The sequence below is a fragment of the Taudactylus pleione genome, unplaced genomic scaffold (assembly GCF_031769625.1).
Source record: "Taudactylus pleione unplaced genomic scaffold, aTauple2 ptg000781l, whole genome shotgun sequence".
NCBI lineage: Eukaryota > Metazoa > Chordata > Amphibia > Anura > Myobatrachidae > Taudactylus > Taudactylus pleione.
Genome location: NW_028285183.1, coordinates 4,298,577 through 4,317,396, shown reverse-complemented (window position 1 = coordinate 4,317,396; position 18,820 = coordinate 4,298,577). Strand labels below are relative to the sequence as shown.

The following is an 18,820-nucleotide window of genomic DNA, read 5'->3' as shown; positions in this document are numbered from 1 at the left end:
CTGCTGGTGGTATACATACAGCGCTTGTTACCGGGATCAGTAAATATCTATTACATTGTCCTGTCTGTGGATGTAGCGCAGTCTCGGGGACAGATTATGAATGTAATGACTGCTGGTGGTATACATACAGCATTTGTTACCGGGATCAGTAAATATCTATTACATTGTCCTGTCTGTGGATGTAGCGCAGTCTCGGGGACAGATTATGAATGTAATGACTGCTGGTGGTATACATACAGCGCTTGTTACCGGGATCAGTAAATATCTATTACGTTGTCCTGTCTGTGGATGTAGCGCAGTCTCGGGGACAGATTATGAATGTAATGACTGCTGGTGGTATACATACAGCGCTTGTTACCGGGATCAGTAAATATCTATTACGTTGTCCTGTCTGTGGATGTAGCGCAGTCTCGGGGACAGCGGGCCCTGTGCTACTTCTCATGGGCACGTACCACAACATTCGTGCCTAGCGGAGGTATTTCACCTGCTGGGGTGTGTGAAGAATGAAATCTGCGCCTCCTGCACTCCCACAGAGGAAATGTCAGTGCACAGGTAATAACCACAGGTGCCTTAGAATGAGCCACTTGCATTGTGAGGAGATCTGGAAAACATTGACTGCTTGGGTATCTAATGACAGGTTTGGAAGCTCTAGAACAGTGGTTCTCAAACTCGGTCCTCAGGATCCCACACAGTTCACTTTTTCCAGGTCACCCAGCAGAAGCACAGGTGTGTTCATTACTCACTGACACATTTTAAAAGATGCACAGGTGGAGCTGTGTATTTCACTTGTGATTCTGTGCGGCGACATGGAAAACATGTACTGTTTGGGGGTCCTGAGGATCGAGTTTGAGAACCTTTGCTCTAGAATAGTTTCTCAAGTAAAGTCCCCCATACATCAGCAATCGATTGTGGCAATTCTACAATTTGCAATCGATTGTATAAAAAATCTGCAATGTATGAGGTTTCACAGATCGCAGATTGCAACCAAAAAGTGATTGGAATTGTTAAATCAGATTGTCCAACATGTTGGATGTCACAGATGGATTGGGGCTGTAGATTGCTAGTGTATGGAGATGATCAGTAGATTTGCAGACCGTTACTAGTAATATGATGGAGCCTTTCAAGATTGGCAGATTTGTGTTTGCTGATAATGTTCTGCAAATCACTGAAAAAGATCTGTAATGTATGGGCGCAGATTGGGAAATCCTAAAATCGGGCAACAAATCTTCAAATTGTAGTTTTCAGATTGCTGATGTATGGGGGCCTTTACCCCAACAGGTCATATTTTCAGGATTTCTATAAGTGAAAATAGATGGGATAATTGTTCCAGCAAAATAGATTAACTCACCTGTGCAGGATTAAAGAAATCCAGAAAACATGACCTGTTGGAGGTAGATGAGGACTGGAGTTGAGAACCACTGCTCTAGATCAGTGGTGCTCAAACTCAGTCCTCAGGACCGCAAACAGGTCACGTTTTCAAGGTCACCCAGCAGGTGCACAGGTGTAATCATTACTCACTGACACATTTTAAAAGATCCACAGGTGGAGCTAATTATTTCACTTGTGATTCTGTGAGGAGACCTGGAAAACATGCACTGTTTGGGGTCCTGAGGGGCGTGTTTGAGAACCACTGCTCTAGATGAATGGACTGCGCTGACTCGTTTCTGACCCTTATGTAGAATCTTCTGCTTTAATATATAATAATAATAATAATAATAATAATAATAATAATAATAATATATATCATCCATTCCTCAGTATCAGGTCTGGCCTGAGCCACCCGTTCACCAGTGTTCTCTTCCCTTCTGTCCATGTCAGTGACGCTGAGCGCTGCCCACCGGAACACGAGGTCCAATGTCTGTAAGTGGTGTAATTACTCGCAGCCCACGTGTGAGGGGGGCACCTGCCTCACGAACTGCAGCCTGAGCTCCTACTGCGAGACCTCCGAGGAGATCTGTGTCACCATCTGGTAAGGATATTACACGGCTATACCCCTATATTACACCCCGTTATTATCGCCTTGTTCTCCCTGTTACAGACGCGATTTCAGTATTATCCATATAGGGTCTATTTATCAACCAACGTATCAACAAAGCGACACAATGAATCATCGCCAAAGCAGCCTGTTACATAGGTTTCTCCGTGCAGAGGAATGGGGCATCCATCGGCGGCGAATCATACCGCCGGCGTTGGCAGTGTTATCGCCACTGGAAACCCTTTCAAACATAGGGCCAAGTGAAAATAAGCTCTATGTGCTAATGAGTGCGGTGATCTGTCCAGGATGGCCATCGGTGGTGAATAGTCCAATGTCGGATGGCGGTCTGTGCTGGCGCAATCGGGGCTAACCCATCGTATTTGTAGTACAGTAAGATAAAGGAGTTGATTTATTAAATGGTAAAAACACCAATAGGACTTTTTTTCCTTATACATCAAAGGATTTTTTAAGAATTTGCATGGAGAAGCCAGTTTAGCTTGTACGAACAGGTCTGTTAATGGCAGACTAATGCCAGGGGGCATGATGAGAAGGAAACGGAGCTTCGTACACACACGTCTCATGCCATAGGACAGCTGGTAAATTATGCAATGCCAACACCTGGTACCATGCTGAATGGCAGGAATATGGTAATCTGGGCTGCTGTGGGGCCTGTACATAAAGCGGTATTGGCGAGAGGTGGAGCAGGGCCAGTCACGCAGACTAGCAGCTGATGTTGGCAGGGTTTGTTATATCCCAGAAACTCCATGGCTGACTATATGGAGGTTCAGGGCCCAGGGGACACCCTCTGCATTAATGTGTAAAGCAGCCGATGTCACTAGAACATGCAGAGTTATGGAGGTCGCTGCTCTCCCCACATTCATCTTCCTGGTCAGTTATGGAATTGTCCATCCTTCTATAATCTCCATTTCTCCAAGGACAATGTGATCTGTAAAATGTGGCTCTTGATCTTCTAATTACATCTCATATTATTACTCTTTATACAGCGGCTGAGATAAGATCACAATCCCGCAGAGGTGGTTTATTAAAGGGACATTCGCACAAACACTTATATAGTCCTAGTTCCAATCCTGAAACCCCTCTGTAATGTGAGATCTAACATCAGCTCAGGTCCTCCCAATGTGTCATATATGCAGCTCAAGCTCTAAACATCTAGGGGTGTGTATTTACTAAAGTGCGGGGTTTTTTTTGAAGTGGAGATTTTGCCCATAGCAACCAATCAGATTCTAGCTAATATCTTCAATCTATCTTCACTTTAGTAAATATACCCCCTACGCAGGGGTTTCCAACCACGGTCCTCAAGGGACACTAACAGTCCAGGATTTAAGGATAACCATACTTGAGCACAGGTGTCCTAATTAGTACCTCAGTTGTTTTGATTTAACCATCTGTGTTTAAGCGTGGATATCACTAAAACCTGGACTGTTAGTGTGCCTTGAGGCCCGAGGTTGGGAAACCCTGCCCTAGAGGGCATTGGGGCCCCACTGATGTAATACTTACCCTGTTTTCACTAATGTCATAAAGCAGCCGTCCAGTCATTGATTACCTTCCTGCTATAGGGATAGCCAGTAACCATCACAGGCTAGAAACCATTGATGGATAGCTGACATCGGCTGATGGCTTTGCCATCGATGGGGAGTTCCTATGTTAAAAACAAATCCCATCCCTTTGCTGCATGCACAGAACTAACCATCAAACGATGATAGTAGACAGACATGGACATGTACTAATCTCTCTGTGATCTACAGGAAGCAGGACAATGACAGCGTCCAGGTGACCACGCTCTGCCACCACCCTCTGCTTCCTCTGGAGAACATCATGGTGCCCAGTTATAACAGCACAAGATGCGTAATGCAGCCCGTGCCCTCCGAGACTGGCCGCATGTATATTTGTGGCTGCGTGGATGAGCAAGAGTGCAACGACAAGCTCATCTTCTACGACCGCAACGGTAAGAAACGCAGCCAGCCCGGGGCTGTGACGTATTCTCTCTGCAGCCGCTGTGGAGATGTTTATATACGTGTAATGAGCTGGAGAAGTCAGATCCTCCTCTTCATACTTTGTCTACTACAGCAATTCCCATCTCCAGTCCCCAGGGAGCTCTAACAGTGCATGTTTTCCAGATCTCCTTGATGCAGCACAGGTGTGTTCATTACTGACTGGCACATCATTAAAGATGCACAGGTGGTGCTAATTATTTCCCTTGTGCTTCTGTGGGAAATGCACATTGTTACGTAGTCCTGAGGACTGGAGTCGCGAATCACGGATTTAGGGGTAGCTTTATTATCGACGGGTTTACAAAGCCATTGGTGTTCGGCAGCCATGTTTGTGACAAGTCCATAATGGGATATAGAATTTTTTTGTAACATTTTTTTAATATAACTTAATATCGCAATCCTCAATATACTACAAAACACGGTCACAGCCCGCAGAGCATGGAGGCAGAGCACCTGCATACACAAAATGTTCTGCGCTGTGCGGCATATGACGCGGTGCGCTGTCATTAATACTGTAACAATATATTGTACGGTCATTGGGTGGATCGTGCAGTGCGTGCGTATAATATATCATTACTTCCCATCAGGCCATTGCAAGATCACCGGATTGCTCAGGTGTGTTCCCAGCTTAAGGGGCATATTCAATTAGACGCGAAAAGTCGGAAAGGTTTCGCCTGCCGTACTTTTCGCATGTTTTGGAGGCAAAAACCTTTCGTGCGCTGCCCCGCTTTTCGTTCTATTCACTTACAAAGGACGCGAAAACGGGACCCGGCGAAACGCAAACAGGCGAACAGTGCTGTCAGATTTGGGGAAATCAGCTGACACACCCCAAAAGATGCACTAACATTGGGGATCAATATAGATGCCCCCGAATAGCCCTGCTGAAGGTATTTGGGGTACATTAGCTGCTAATTAGCGTCTTTGCACACGTGGTGAAGATTCGCATTTAGCAGTGTTTTTGGGGAGAAAATAACTAGTCCCAGCAAATTTGGGGTACATGATAATGGGTGCTAGCATGGTTAAAAATCGCAAAAGTGAAGTTTTAAAAAACGCACCTGCAATCACAAAAACACCTGGGGCATACTTGGGGACCCCCCTGGAGTCTATTTCGCTAGTTTTTAAGTTTGTCCCCAAACTTTGTTGTTGTTTTTTTTTGCCCCCCAAAATGAAAATGCTTTTTTGGGGTGTCCTTAAGTATTTAAACTTTTTTTTACACAGTTTACCTTTTGGAGGGCTGTCCCAAGGGTGCTGAGTGGTTTCCAGACGTCTGCACCCCAAAACCCCAATTCTGCACTTTTTTACCGACTGCTATTCATAGGTGAAACTTTTTCGCCGGGTTTATTGCATTGACGTTACACACCGGCAAAAAGTCTCAACAATTGAATACGGGGATAAGTTTCCGCTGGCGAAATGACGTCATAACGGATTTTCACACCTAAATGAATATGGCCCTATGGGCCATATTCAATTAGGGGGCGAAAAGTCCGTGCTGGACTTTTCTCTCCACATCGGAGCTTTTCTGGGGATAAAGTATCGGGTGCGTGCCCGCTTTATCCCCGTATTCAATTTAAAAGGAGCTAAAACGGGACCCGGCGAATTTAGATCTTCGAAAAAAAAGATGTCCAGACATGGGGGATCACTATGGGTACCCCCATTTTTGCCTGCTGAAGGAAGTCGGGGTTTGTAATAGCCGCAGGCAGGTGCATATTTGCGGCTATGAAGAAGTGATGAAGAATAGCACTTAGGAATAGTTAGATTTTTTTTTTCGAAAAAAAAAATCTATCAAATTTGGGGTACATGAAAATGGGGGTAAGCATATTTTTAAGTCCCTAAAGTGCATTTTGAAAATTCTTAAAAAATGCACTTGCCGCTACCACCCGCATTCTTTTAAACACCTGCCGCATACTTGGGAACCCCCCCTGAATTTCATAATTTAAAAACATGTTCCCCATCTTTTTTTTTTTCTACCCCCAAAATTAAAATTTGTTTTTTTTGGGGGGGTGTCCCAATTAATTTATTTTTTAAACTTTTTTTTTTTTTTTTTACACAGTTCATTTTTAGGAGCTATTCCCAGGGGTGCAGGCTATTTTTTTTAAGCCTGTAACCCTAAACCCCAAATCTGTACTTTTTTTCGCCATGTAAAACATGGTAAAAACGTATCCCCGATTTTTTTCAAAGACTTTTCGCATCGCCGAAAAGTCTTTGAAATTGAATACGGGGATAATGAAAATAGGCGAAAATGACGTCATCGGCGAAAAATTATCGCCGATTCCGACATTTCGCCTCAAATTGAATACGGCCCTATGTATCTTGTCTGATCTTTAACTAGAGTCTGACTGTTCTTCTTCTCCAGATTACTCCTTACTGCACAGCAGAGAGGCTGTTCCTGTTGCAACTATCAGTTTGCTTCCGCCTCTTCTGCTGGCAATAACCGTCACCGCCCTCTTCTACCTGTACCGTACCCAGAGGCTCAGGCGGAGGTCCAAGTCATGGCCGGAGAAGAAGGGAGATTACGCTTATAGGTTGTCGCCTTCCCTGACTAGCAGCTCTCAGTGTCACCTAAGCACGGCCTGTGCCAACAGGTTCAACCACAACACAGAGCTCCTCCCCATCGAGCTGGAGCAACGCGTCGGGAAAGGCCGGTTTGCCGAGGTCTGGAGAGCCAAGCTCAAGTACGCCGAATCCGGCCATGGTGAGACCGTGGCCGTTAAGATCTTCCCCTTCCAAGAGTACTCTTCCTGGCAAAACGAGATTTGTATTTTCACAGACGCCAACGTGAAGCACGAGAGCGTGCTGCAGTTTATCACGGCGGAGGAGCGAGGCAGCGGCCTTCATAGGGAGTATTGGATCATCACCGCTTACCATGCCAGGGGCAATCTCAAAGACTATCTGGCCAGCCATGTCCTGAGCTGGTCATCGTTCCTGAAGATGGCCGGCTCCATTGTACGTGGTGTGGCACACCTGCATAGCGATTATACCCCGTGTGGCGTGCCGAAGATCGCCATTGCCCACCGGGACATCAAAAGCACCAACATTCTGGTGAAAAGCGAGTCTGAGTGTACGCTGTGTGACTTTGGCATAACCTTGCGGCTGGACCCTGCACTTACAGTAGACGCCTTTGCCAACAGCGGACAGGTGAGAAGAAGCTGTAGTAAAACTATATGCCCCAGCATGTGTGGGCAGGGCATTCTGAGTCTTATAGTTCCTCAAGAGTTAGAGAGCCACAGGTCGTTTTAGTACCTGCCCTGCATAAGCTAGGCACTAGTAGATGCTACACGGTGATATCAATCATTTCCTCATTGGGGCAGCTATAAATACCCCCCATCCTTTATCCACTTGCTTTATACTCAGAGGTAATTATTGAAAAGATCCAATTATACCAGAGGTTCCCAAACCCCGTCCTTAAGGCACCCTAGCAGTCCAGGTTTTAAGAATAAACATGATTTGGGTCCAAATGACTTAATTAGTACCTCAGTCAAATTGATTTAACCATCTGTACTCAACCATGGATATCCTTAAAACCTGGACTGTTAAGGTGCCTTGAGGACCATGTTTGGGAACTACAATATTACTGGATTTTTTTTTATTTTTTTTTAAGTTAGACCTGTGAGAACTTTGACCATTATTTATTAACACCTTGGAAATACCCAGCAGTCAGGTTATGTCTTATGCGACGGGGCCCCAGATAAGCACTGTGTAAATTAGTGCTCGTGTCCCACTCCTCAACGCCATCTTAAAAAAAGAAAGTGAAATGGAGTATATCCATCCCCCTTCTTAATAAACAACAAAAGACATATCCCACAGTTGTTGGATAAAGGGCTTCTGACATGATCTAAAGCACAAGTACCAGGATAATGTCAGTTATTTCTTTGCAAAACTTGCAGTGTCCTCATTATCAGTAAATATCTGTTACCTAGGAGAATGCAAGTCTCACTCTGCAATGTCCCAAAGTTTTGCAGAATAGAGCCTATATAAGACAGAAAGCTGCATGAAGGACATATGCAGTGTATGTAGGACATATGCAGTGGAGCATGAAGGGCCCACCAGGGAATGCAATGGTACAGGTCCAAGATAAAGTGGTATGACCAGCCGCTAGAAGGGGTGTGGCCGATCACAACAGAGGGACTTGGCCAACCATTGGAGAGGACATGCAAAGAACAGGAGCCCTTTTTAAAGGAGGGGACGGGTGTGTCTAGCCCCCCCCCCCTCCCATTTGATTGTCGGGTGGGTTAATCTTAGTGTAGTTTCCATAGAAACAAATCAAGCCCCCAAGTTCATCAAGGATCCTGCTCCACCACTAGAGGATTGAGGGCTTTCCCCTGTATCCCTGTGGGCCAGTCTAACCCTGGACATATGATAGAAAGTGCATTGGATATGAAATATCAGCCCGTAGTGGGTTATGTTCTGCTTAAGATGATGGTTATAGTCAGGTCTGTTTTATGCTGCTAGAGAAGAAGATGAGTTAGACAGGCTGTGCATTGCCGCATACTTGGACATACCTAAAAGCCTGGAGAGGCTCTCATAGATGTTATCGTGTTGTGCAGGTTGGAACCGCACGCTACATGGCTCCTGAAGTTCTGGAATCCAGGGTTAACCTGGAAGATTTAGAGTCCTTTAAGCAGATGGATGTCTACTCGCTGGCGCTGGTACTGTGGGAAATGGCTTCCAGGTGTGAGACCGTTGGAGGTGAGGATTTCATACTTATCCTTATATAATTATTACTATACTCTGCTGCAACCTTACAGCAACAGCATTGTACACAGCACAGCACTGTAGTAATATTAACATGTCAATAAAAATGATATAAAACTAACAATCTAAGCAAGACGTAAAAAAGTTAAAAATCTGCAGTTCAAAGCTAAGTGGAAACTAGAGACAAAAGGGGAGGGTCGGGTTTGGGGCAGTCGGATACATAAAGGTCACTAAGGGACCCATTTATCAAAGTGTATTTGAGGTAAAATCCCCAAAAACACCCGTTTTACCTCAAATACTAAGTATCCCCCCGTTTGTATGAAGGAGGGACCACAGAAGGTATCCCCGATACCTGCTGTGATCCCTCCATTACCGTAAGGCAGCCGCCTCCCGCATAGGTTTCTATGGAGGAAGCAATGCTGCCAGAGTTACCAATATCCGGAATGCGATGCATTCTTGATATTGGCCCCCGCAGCTAACGCCATCTGAGGATGGCGTTAGCCGCTGCAGCTATGGGCTACACCATGCACTTTTAGCCAGCGGAGGGATCTGCCAGAACCTTCCCCGGCTATGGCGGATGTGCATGTGTAGTCCACGGGACTGTGTATGTTCACCACCCCCTGCACTGGCCGGCAGCTCTCCGGAGACATCGCAGGGACGGGCTCCTTTCGGAGCCCATGTCCCGGATGATACATCCGGCTGATAGGATCGCTTTTTGCAATGCGATCAGGGGCGTTACTGGCATGCCCTGATCATGTTGCAAAAGCGATCATTAATAAAAGGGGCCCCTATGAGCTTTATGTATCAAGCAGTGAAAAGCGTGGAGAAGTTGCCCCTAGCAACCAATCAGCTTTGAAGTAGCATTTATCAGGTACAGTGTATAAAATAATAGGTAGGGTTAGATGGAGTCTGCGCACAGTCTGGCAGAGGATGTGGAGTAAATAAACGGACCGGCAGCATCGCGCATGCTGAAGAAACGCCGTTTGTAGAACGAATCAATGTGTGCATAGGGTTAGAGGGCGGCGGTATCGTAAGATGCGTATAGCTCCGCATACAGGCAATTCTACGCATATTTTTCTGCACACGCAGTTCAGGAGCAGCGTACGCTCTATATACCTCTGTGTGCAGCAGACAGTATTTTCTAGAGATGTAATATGAATGAAGATTGCAGGATGAGGCAAATTGGGGCATGAAGGAGAGGGGCTACCCCAATACAGTGCGCCTGAGGTGCTCGGCTGAGGGTGGGACTGTGGGAATTTCCGGGACATTCCGGGATAGGTTTATATAGCCATGTAGAATAGGGGGCAGGGTGTAGCGTCCGCTACGTACAGGAGAGCAGTCGATTATTAGATGAAATTGGGGAGTTACATCTAGGAACAGGCTGAGATGAGGGACTAACGTAAACTAACTGCCCAGGACAAGGGGGAATAATCGGGGCAAAAGAGGAACCCACCGTCAGAGATTATAATCAGCAGGTTCTAGGCCACACATCATCCAACGCTAGCGATCTGTAATAACCATATAATTAGCCCTAATTACTATGTATCTGCGCATCTTGCAGAGGTGAAGAACTACGAGCTGCCCTTTGGGTCCATGATGCAGGAGGAACCGTGTGTGGAGACTATAAAGGATGTGGTGCTGCACGGAAAGGGCCGACCGGACATTCCAGACACCTGGAGGAGGAATCCGGTAAGCCGCCACAAGAGACGCATGGTTTGGCACGAGCTCTATAAAATGCCTTAAAATGTTCATCTATATAAAAAGACATTGGGGAATACTTTTTTAATCGAATCACTACTGGAGATGAGGTTCAGATTCGTACTTTGAATCGCCCCTGGTTGCGTATGATCAGCTGCGTGCGCAGTGCAAATCATCGCGAGATCTATCCGCCACACAGTTGTGCGTAATGCTGAATCCGGCCTACGGCGTTGTCTCGGATCAACTTTAGCCTTTAGCTCCCTCCCGGTTATGGATGCAGGGGACCCAATAGCAGCGGCCCCCAGGCCAATCTCGCTGCTGACAGACAGAATATGGTGGCTTGGGCTGAGACTGGGAGGACGGGATCCTAAATGGATAATAAAGCCGAGGGTCAGAGTCGCAAGCAAAACAAACCGGTCACACAAATTGACCCGGTCAGTACAATACAAGATGCCCAGACAACCACCAGTATAAACTAGGAATGGCCATCGACGATTCATAATCATCGATGGTTTATGGCCGATGTCGAATGTTTTTCTCATCGATGGGGGAGAACCAGATGGTTTCCCTCCATCGATGGAAGAACATACAAAGCCACACCGCTGGTTCTGATTGGCCCACGGGCCAGTCAGCCATCATAGTACAGGGATGACCACCGGTCATCCATTGCATAGTTGGTTACCATCGATGTAACCATACCGATGGCCATCCCTAGTATAAACCTGCAGCTCAGGCCTATAGTGGCTCCAGTTAATATTATAAGCATTTGTCACATGATGAGACTATCGCAGTTCCCGTAACCGGGCATACAAGGGGCGGGATGCAGCAAAGGTAGAAATGCGTTCAAACCCTGAAAATGCGGGTTTGACTGAATTTTTCATATGCACCAATTCCTGGAATGCGATGCACTCTGGGGCTTGGATGCGGTGGGTAATACCCTCTGCCCCATGGCGTTACCCTATAGAAGCCTATGGGCCTCCATTGAGAGAGGGATTCCTCCCAGCAACACCCGCGGCACGTGTCCTTCTGCACACGCGTAGAAGAGATACCAGAGGGGCTTCTGGGTCATAGACCTGGAGTCCCTCCATCACAAAGGGCTGCTCCTTTGCAGTGTTCGTCATGCATCCAGCCCACGGTTAGCAGGAACAGAGCAGTTGAGCTGGTACAATGACTTAGATTGGCGGTGCGCAGGCGCGGTATTTGGCAATATTTGTGCTAATAGAACTTACAGATGTGTATCCGATTTCTAGGAAATTTTTATAAAAAACGATTTACAGGACTCATGACATAGCGGGAGACGTATCAAGCCTCCTAAACAGTGGAGAAGTTGCCCATAGCAACCAATCAGCTTTTATTATTATTATTATTTATTTATATGGTGCCACAAGTGTTCCACAGCGCCTTACATAGTACATGAACAAATAAGTAACCAGTGACTTACAATACAATACAAAGCAGGACATGGACATGTATAATAAACATTGCTATATTAGCGACCTTTACGCCCACATAAGCAGCCGAGTGTTGGTTGCCCTAGTGGGCAGTAAGAGATAAATTAAATTACAGTAGGGAGAAGCACAAGAGGGTAGAGGGCCCTGCTCGGAAGAGCTTACATTCTTTAATGGAGGGGCAGACGAACAGGAGTGACACAGATGGGGTAGGCGGGGAGGAAGGAAGTTGTAGCAGCAAGTTAGGATGAGAGCTGGAAGGCTTTAATGAAGTAGTGGGGTCTTGAGAGATTTTTTTTAAAGATTGTAGAGAGTTGCAGAGTCTGATGGGGAGAGGGAGGGCGTTCCAAAGGTGGGGAGCAGCGTGGGCAAAATCTTGGAGACCAGAGTGGGAGGAAGTAATCAGTTGGCATGAGAGGCGGCGTGTATTATGTGAACGAAGAGGGCGGACAGAAGAGTGAAGGGAGAGGAGATCAGAGATGTAAATGGGAGAGGAATGGGTGAGGGCTTTGTAAGTGAGCGTGAGAACCTTAAATTGGGTTCTGAAAGGGAAGGGGAGCCAGTGGAGGGCTTGTAGGAGAGGGGAGGCAGATGCAGAGCGTTTGGAGAGGAAGATGAGCCGAGCAGCAGCATTGAGCATAGACTGGAGAGGAGAGAGATGGGATTTGGGGAGGCCAGATAGGAGGAGGTTACAGTAGTCCAATCTGGAGATGACCAGTGAATGTATGAGGGTTTTGGTGGCATCCTGGGTGAGATAGGGTCTGATCTTGGATATCTTGAGATGGAAATGACAGGACTGCGAGAGGTTCTGGATATGCGGTTTGACGGAGAGGATGATAAGATACAAGCAGATTGGTTGCTATGGGAAACTTCTACATGTGTCCATTCTTTATAAGGCTTGGTCCATCTCCCCCATAAAGTCCCGATTAAACGTGTTATGGTGAGACGGCAGCAGCTAATCACAGGGATGAGGGGAATCCTTTTACATTCGTCTTGTTACAATCCCTGGAAGCCTGTAATAATGTGACCTATTATAACTCCCTACAGGGAATGGATGTCCTGTGTGACACAATCACGGAGTGTTGGGACCACGACCCAGAGGCTCGTCTAACTGCACCCTGCGTGGCCGAACGCTTCAACTTAATGGAACAGATGGACTGCGACAGTGTCAGCATACGCAATAGCACCGTTCTGTATTTCAGCCAGTGATGAGACCGTCGCCTCCTATGTGACTGAGCTTGCTATGGGATTACCTGTGTGATAGCAGCGTTCTGTATTTCAGCCAGTGATGAGACTGTCGCCTCCTGTGTGACTGAGCTTGCTATGGGATTACCTGTGTGATAGCACCGTTCTGTATTTCAGCCAGTGATGAGACCGTCGCCTCCTGTGTGACTGAGCTTGCTATGGGATTACCTGTGTGATAGCAGCGTTCTGTATTTCAGCCAGTGATGAGACTGTCGCCTCCTATGTGACTGAGCTTGCTATGGGATTACCTGTGTGATAGCACCGTCCTGTATTTCAGCCAGTGATGAGCCTGTCGCCTCCTGTGTGACTGAGCTTGCTATGGGATTACCTGTGTGATAGCACCGTCCTGTATTTCAGCCAGTGATGAGCCTATCGCCTCCTATGTGACTGAGCTTGCTATGGGATTACCTGTGTGATAGCACCGTTCTGTATTTCAGCCAGTGATGAGACTGTCACCTCCTACGTGACTGAGCTTGCTATGGGATTACCTGTGTGATAGCACCGTTCTGTATTTCAGCCAGTGATGAGACTGTCACCTCCTACGTGACTGAGCTTGCTATGGGATTACCTGTGTGATTGCACCGTTCTGTATTTCAGCCAGTGATGAGCCTATCGCCTCCTATGTGACTGAGCTTGCTATGGGATTACCTGTGTGGTAGCAGCGTTCTGTATTTCAGCCAGTGATGAGCCTATCGCCTCCTATGTGACTGAGCTTGCTATGGGATTACCTGTGTGATAGCACCGTTCTGTATTTCAGCCAGTGATGAGACTGTCGCCTCCTATGTGACTGAGCTTGCTATGGGATTACCTGTGTGATAGCACCGTTCTGTATTTCAGCCAGTGATGAGACTGTCGCCTCCTGTGTGACTGATCTTGCTATGGGATTACCTGTGTGCTAGCACCGTTCTGTATTTCAGCCAGTGATGAGACTGTCACCTCCTATGTGACTGAGCTTGCTATGGGATTACCTGTGTGCTAGCACCGTTCTGTATTTCAGCCAGTGATGAGACCGTTGCCTCCTGTGTGACGGAGCTTGCTATGGGATTACCTGTGTGATAGTTCTGTATTTCAGCCAGTGAGAAGACTGTCACCTCCTGTGTGACGGAGCTTGCTATGGGATTACCTGTGTGATAGCAGCGTTCTGTATTTCAGCCAGTGATGAGACCCTCGCCTCCTGTGTGACTGAGCTTGCTATGGGATTACCTGTGTGATAGCAGCAGGTACGACCACATCATTTATAAACCAGATCATTGACTCCACCTGGATATAAACTGGACTCATTCTGCTAATCCTGGGGATGAGGACGGATAAGCAGAGGAGGGATCTGGGGGGTTTGTAGGGAAGGGTCTCTATTTGGGAGTCATGGCTGGACCTGGCAACCGTATAACAGTGATTCCCAACCTTGGTCCTCAAGGCACACTAACAGTCCTGGTTTTGGTGATATCCAGAGTTGAGCACAGATGGTTAAATCAAAATCACTTGGGTACTAATTAAGTAACCTGTGCTCCAGTATGGCTATCCTCAAAACCTGGACTGTTAGTGTGCCTTGAGGACCGTGGTTGGGAACCCCTGCCGTATAAGGATACAGCCTCAGCCACAGGAGTTTTGTCTCCACGTTATCTCAGACCAGCAAAATCATTGGATCTAGATGGCACATAAAAGCTCTGACAACCATGCAGTTGTCAGGGCACAGGGTCTGACCTATAGGGCAATAATGTATTCCATGGTCTATGTGTACAGAAAACTGGTCGGTTCTTGCATAGAAGATGTATGAAGGATAAAGATGCTGGAAGGGGGGAGGGGGAGTATCACCACATGAGCCTGTTCAAAATTACGCGTTACTTACAGTACAACATTTACACTTTGCTTTGTATTTGCCTTTGTGCGTGTTTTTATTAGAGGTGGTTGAATTTGCATATGGGCATAGAACTGCTGCAGGGTTGGCTACAGAAAATGGGTCACATGACTTCTGGCCACGCCCACAATGTACTGAAGTTCCCCCAAAATTGTAGCCTCAGCCCAGATCTCTTTATTCCTGATGTGCTCCGGAAATCTTCCTGTGTCTGTGGGGCAGATGTACTAAGCTCTGGAAAGTGATAAACTACCAGCCACATAGGCAAACGCAGGGGGGGGGGTTTCCGTCTGCCTGGAAACCCCCCTCCCCAGCCCACACCATTACCATAATAGAATTTTACTAGTGCTGCATGTTCGTGGAATGGTGCCCATATCTAAAATAAAAACATTCAGCTCAGGCAGGATGGCCTACTGCCGCAGCTAATGGCTTACTGTGATCGCTGGTCCTGTATATGCTGGAAGTATGACACACAATATACTTTGTATCACGCATTCTACCCTCTTCATGGACTGGCCACACTCATCCTAAAATCGAGCATTTGGAAACCCCCCTCTAGAAATCCTGCGTTTGCCACTGAGCCAATCAGCTCCTAACTGTCATGTTACAGGCTGTTTGAAAAATGTCAGTTAGGAGCTGATTGGTTGGTACTTTGGGGTCTATTTACTAAGCCTTGGATGGAGACAAAGTACCAGCCAATCGGCTCTTAACTGCCATGTCACAGGCTGTGTTTAAAAAAGAGTTAGGAGCTGCTTGGCCGGTACTTTATCTCTGTCCAAAGCCTAGTAAATAGACCCCTGACTCTCTCTCCACTTTATCACATGCCAGAGCTTAGTACATCTGTGTGACTGCTCAGTATCGCTCTTATCTGAAGCAAGTTGTATTTTTTTACCATTAGACGCAGGATTTCCATGGCACGATCTTTCATGGTCATGTTTAAGTCAAACAGTAAGAAACAGTCATGGATCATACAGGTTCATCCTACATATATGATTTTCTGCAGTATCCATAAGCCGAGACGCCGATGCGTTGGACGTTATTGTGATGCCCTGCGCATAAACCGCGACGGCCTATGGCATTTATGACCCAGCGCAGCCGCTTTTGGTAAATGTTATGAGAAGTTTTGATCCCTTTTTTTTTCTCCACAATTGAAGTGTTGTAAAAAAAAAACACATCAAAAATACAAAGCGTTTTGGGTTAATACAAAGCTGAGATTTTACACAATTTAATAGGACAAGATGAACTTTAAACACAAAACTGGTTTGGTTTCTTTTCTGCAACATGAAGGTGATGCCATCCGTCACCTGTAGCTGACTCTACCCCTCCCCCCTCAAAAATGAGGAGCAAAAAAAAAATGCTTGTTTCTATTTGAATGGTTACAATGGTTCCTTTTGGAATTTTTTTTTACAAACTACAGATTACGGTCGATTGTGTTTAAATCCAATTGGAGACAATGAATCACTGCCTGACGCTAACATTATGGGTTCTAATAATGGAGCAGAGAAAAGTCCTGTTTTACGGTAAACAGAGCTTTTTCTGCTTGGCACAATTCACAAAGCGGGTTACGGTGGTGAAGTCCATTCTTCTCCAGAGGCACCGGAGCTCCGTGGGTGAATCGCATCACCATACTTTAGTATGGTAAGGGCCATTCATTAAAGGATGGAAAACTCAGCTTTCCGCTTCTCCTTTGTGTTCGGATTCGCCATCTCAGGATAGCGTAATCTGAATACAGTCACCGCCCCGTTAATGTTCCAGCAGCCACCCCTGACCTCAGCCGCCGGCGCATGCGTGGGAAGAACCTGCCTTTGCCTACCGTACTCACCCTGGACCGCAGCCGAAGACAGGACCGCCGGACCCCTGGATACTGATTCTCATCACCTTAAAGGCATCACCGAAAAGGCATAGCAATTATACATGAATTGCTACTTACAGTAACAAAGCTTTATAGCGCATCAAACCGATGCAATATATAGTGATAAGTAACAATTCAGTTTTAATTTTCTTATGAATAGACCCCTATATGCGATATCCCTGGCAGCAGTGTGGTGTTTGTACCATCCCGTGCCTTCTGGAATAATCGGCAGTATCACACACCGATACAGGACAGTCAGTGCGCGTTTTCTCCTATGATAAAAGCTGCCGGTAATTAACTACAGTTACAAGTTCATACAAGATTAATAGCTGCTTCCACGCTCCAGATAAGTGTTCTGATGCTTCCTTTAATGAATGTGACATAATCTCACCTCTTCCTGTCTGACTGTTTCAGAACTAGATTTAAAAATTATGGGGGGGGTGGGGGGTGGGGGGGGGGGGGGGGAACCGGCACCGGTCACACGTTACAGCGACCGTCCTTGGAGTAAATGCAACTTTGTTCACAAAGTCCTACAAGATGCCCGGTTACCTTCTATTACCTGTGGCCAACAGCAGAGGTTCCATATGTGATCCTCAAGGCACCCCAATAGTTTAGGTTTTAAAACCTGGACTGTCAAGGTGGGTACTGCACACTGCAAAGATATATCTGTAGATGATGGTCATTCATATACACTGAACAACCATCATCGTCCAGGCAACCGCGGGTCCTGCTGGCCGGGGGTCGCAGATATATCTGTCTATCGGCTGTGCAGCACGCTATCGCTGGTACACACTGGTCAATTGATCGGCCAATATATCTGTCAGTGTGTACCCAGCTTTAGGGTGCGTTGAAGACAGAGGACCTGATTCAGACCCGCTGGCAGGGATGCTTTCGCTCGTAGCCAGCGTTTGTTTGCAATCTCTGTATGCATCGCAGTGCGCGAACCAGTGCGAGAGATCGGGAAGCGATCGCACGTTGCGCATAGACAGCCCAGCAGAGTGAGTGACAGGAGAAGCCATTTGTGAGTGGGGACAGGGGCTGGCCGCTATAAACGGGGGAGTGAAGATGCGAACGCAGGCGTGCCTGATCGCAACAACGCCATTTCCGAGGCGTGCATAATTAAGAGGCAGCGTCATGGTACACGTCACCTGGCTGATTTTTACACTGACGTGATCGCAGTGCTTGAGGTAGGGTATAGTCAACCACAAGCGCTGCGTTCACTTCCGATGGTACCCGATGTAACGATGGTTGCATACACTTCCTGGAGACGACGTGCGCAAGTGGACCTCTTAAGACACGCTGGTGGGCGTCTGCATACACTAAGCGCTCGCATGCCAAGGCATAGTGGGCGTGCTTATGGCTTGCTGTGCGATCGCCTGCCGTCACTTAGCCAAATTTGCATACGCTCAGTGCTTAGCGACCGCGGCGGAATCAGGCCCAGAGTTTTGGAACCTTTGGCCTACGGATAAGAACTATCACTCTAATGTAGGGTTTTCCCAAACTCTGTCCTGAAGACACTATCAGTCCAGGTTTTCAGTGCACTCACTAATATGACTATTCATAGCCGTGGAGAAGATGGACAGCGCCCTGCAGACAGAAGAAACAATGTATCACACAGTAACTGTAAAACGATAAAAGAACAGCGCTTGCCCTGGGGTGTAAATAGTCACATACGGAGCAGTCACAGATATTTGTGATTAGGTATATAAACCGCTTATTGCAAGCACAACACCAAACTGCTGATGACGCTGTGGATATAGCCACAGGGAAACGCGTCAGGTTGTGCAGCTGCCCTCCCAGAACACCTCACATGTTCCACCAAGGCTGGGACTTTGCATCCTGTGTTATCAGCCCAGCACAACATAGGAGCCGTTCATCAGCGAAGGACGTCTTTGCCAATAGGACCCCACCTGGCTATAACATTACCCTTTCCATATTGCTGCATATACCATGTCTGGTACAATACTACACGCACATTGCTGCCATCTTTACAAGTGTGGGACTAATATTCATGGAGAGAGTTATAACTAGTCCTGGGAATGCCAT

At 46.8% G+C, this 18,820-nt stretch overlaps 1 protein-coding gene across 1 annotated transcript in view; it reads left to right on the top strand.

Annotated features, from left to right (window-relative positions):
• The window catches only part of LOC148475090 (TGF-beta receptor type-2-like), a 28,548-nt gene extending 12,974 nt beyond the window's left edge, over window positions 1-15,574 (top strand). Inside the window, exons 2-7 of the mRNA XM_088457738.1 lie at window positions 1,819-1,969; window positions 3,742-3,941; window positions 6,341-7,122; window positions 8,532-8,673; window positions 10,241-10,368; window positions 12,873-15,574. Of these exons, the coding sequence (XP_088313864.1) occupies window positions 1,819-1,969; window positions 3,742-3,941; window positions 6,341-7,122; window positions 8,532-8,673; window positions 10,241-10,368; window positions 12,873-13,034 (1,565 nt within the window). The 3' untranslated portion in view covers window positions 13,035-15,574. The remainder of the gene's footprint in view (window positions 1-1,818; window positions 1,970-3,741; window positions 3,942-6,340; window positions 7,123-8,531; window positions 8,674-10,240; window positions 10,369-12,872) is intronic.
• Window positions 15,575-18,820: the final 3,246 nt, after the last annotated feature.